The following is a 1978-nucleotide window of genomic DNA, read 5'->3' as shown; positions in this document are numbered from 1 at the left end:
CCCCCCCCCCCCTGGAATCTCTCAGTCATCACATTTCATTGTTGTCTGTTGGTCCGGATCATGACCTGACTTCCTGGGTCTTCTCTTGCAGTACTGCCTGTCGGGACATCCCACGCTGCCATGCAACATCCTCAAGTTCAAATCCACGACCATCATGCTGGACTGCGGCCTGGACATGACGTCCACCCTCAACTTCCTCCCTCTGCCTCTGGTGCACAGGTAGGTCTCCGGGACTTGTGTGTGGGGGGGGATGTTGTATCTGCCCTGTGCAGGAAATACTGGGCCAACATCGAATATTACAATGTGATCATTTCCCACCAATCGGATGGATCGAGCCGCTGACATAGTCCTAGTCCCGGGACACGGATAACACCACCCACACTCCGTGTATGGGCATATCCACCCACACCCTGCCTCAGGCCTGCCTAGACCCAGCCAACAGACCACCTCCGGCCTGCCCAGTGACCAGGCAATCCTAGCCAGACTCCGCCCACAATCCACATCAGGCCCACCCAGTGACTCAGCAGTCCTGTCCAGACTCCACCCACACCCTGCCTCAGGCACACCTAGTGTCTGGGTAATCCTGCCTAGACCCATTCCACACTCTGCCTCAGGCCTGCCTAGACCCAGCCAACAGACCTCCACGGGCCCCCCCAGTGACCAGGCAATCCTAGCCAGACTCCACCCACAATCCACCTCAGGCCCACCCAGTGACTCAGCAGTCCTGTCCAGACTCCACCCACACTCTGCCTCAGACACGCCCAGTTTCCGGGCAATCCTGTCTAGAACCATCCCACAGTCCACCTCGGGCCCACCCAGTGACCAGGCAATCCTGCCCAGACTCCGCCCACAATCCATATCAGGCCCACCCAGTGACTCAGCAGTCCTGTCCAGACTCCACCCACACTCTGCCTCAGACACGCCCAGTGTCCAGGCAATCCTGTCTAGACCCATCCCACAGTCCACTTCAGGTGTTCTATCAAAGTTTGTGACTGGGTTGGAATGTGTGACCGGTGACGTGGTCACACATTTTAACGTTTTTTTTCCAGTGTTAAAATATGTGACCACCAATAGGTGAAGAATTCCAACGCTTTCTCAGCTGTTCCCGGCCAGATCGGCATCGCAGAGGGTGTGCAGGAGAGCCGATCTGCCCTGGAACAGCCGATCGGTCCTGAAATGTCACTTCTATCCGACTCTGTGACTATGATCTTACTTTCCACAGAGTCGGATGGAAGTGACCGCCGAAAAACTGGACGGGATTAGTTTAGAATGTGTGACCACGTCACCGGTCACACATTCTAACGCAGTCACAATCTTTGATAGAACACAGTCCCTCCCAGACCCCCACACACACACACTGCCTCAGGCCCATCCAGACCCACCCCACAGACCGGCTTAGGCCCACCCACACGCCATATGAATCTTGTGATAGACAGAACTGGAATCCAATAAATGAAAGGGGCGTGGCCAGGGACAGTCAGGCTGGGGAGGAAAGAGCTAGATGATGCTGGACATCCTCCAGCCAGGAAATGAGGCGGAGCTCTATCTGACTTGCTGCAGCTTCTAATGCAATTTTTGAGAAGCTTCCAGTGTGCAGTGACATCAGAGGAAGAGGAGAGGAGCCGGTACAACTGTGCAATGAGGAGGAGGAGAGGATACATTGTATGACGGTGAGGAGGAGGAGAGGATACATTGTATGACGGTGAGGAGGAGGAGAGGATACATTGTATGATGGTGAGGAGGAGGAGAGGATACATTGTATGAGGAGGAGGAGAGGATACATTGTATGACGATGAGGAGGGGATACATTGTATGGAGCCGGCTTCCTGGCCAATCAGGAAGCCGGGTAGCGTTTAATGACTCGCCGCCCTGATACCGGAAGTACTGGTATCAGGAATAGTATCGGGTATTTGGGTGAGTACTCGGTATCGGCACCAATACTGATACTAGTATCGGCGCATCCCTAATTACAACCTTG

General features: G+C 54.6%; 1 protein-coding gene across 1 annotated transcript in view; it reads left to right on the top strand.

The window, feature by feature from the left end:
- Positions 1–93: 93 nt before the first annotated feature.
- LOC108798346 (integrator complex subunit 9-like) overlaps positions 94–1978 on the top strand; it is a gene marked incomplete at its 3' end in the record, with an annotated part of 24414 nt that continues 22529 nt past the window's right edge. Inside the window, exon 1 of the mRNA XM_018570084.1 lies at positions 94–219. Within this exon, the coding sequence (XP_018425586.1) occupies positions 155–219 (65 nt within the window). The remainder of the gene's footprint in view (positions 220–1978) is intronic.

Source organism: Nanorana parkeri, unplaced genomic scaffold (genome assembly GCF_000935625.1).
Source record: "Nanorana parkeri isolate BGI_ZX_2015 unplaced genomic scaffold, ASM93562v1 scaffold1453, whole genome shotgun sequence".
NCBI classification, from domain to species: domain Eukaryota; kingdom Metazoa; phylum Chordata; class Amphibia; order Anura; family Dicroglossidae; genus Nanorana; species Nanorana parkeri.
This window is presented reverse-complemented; position numbering and strand designations above follow the sequence as displayed.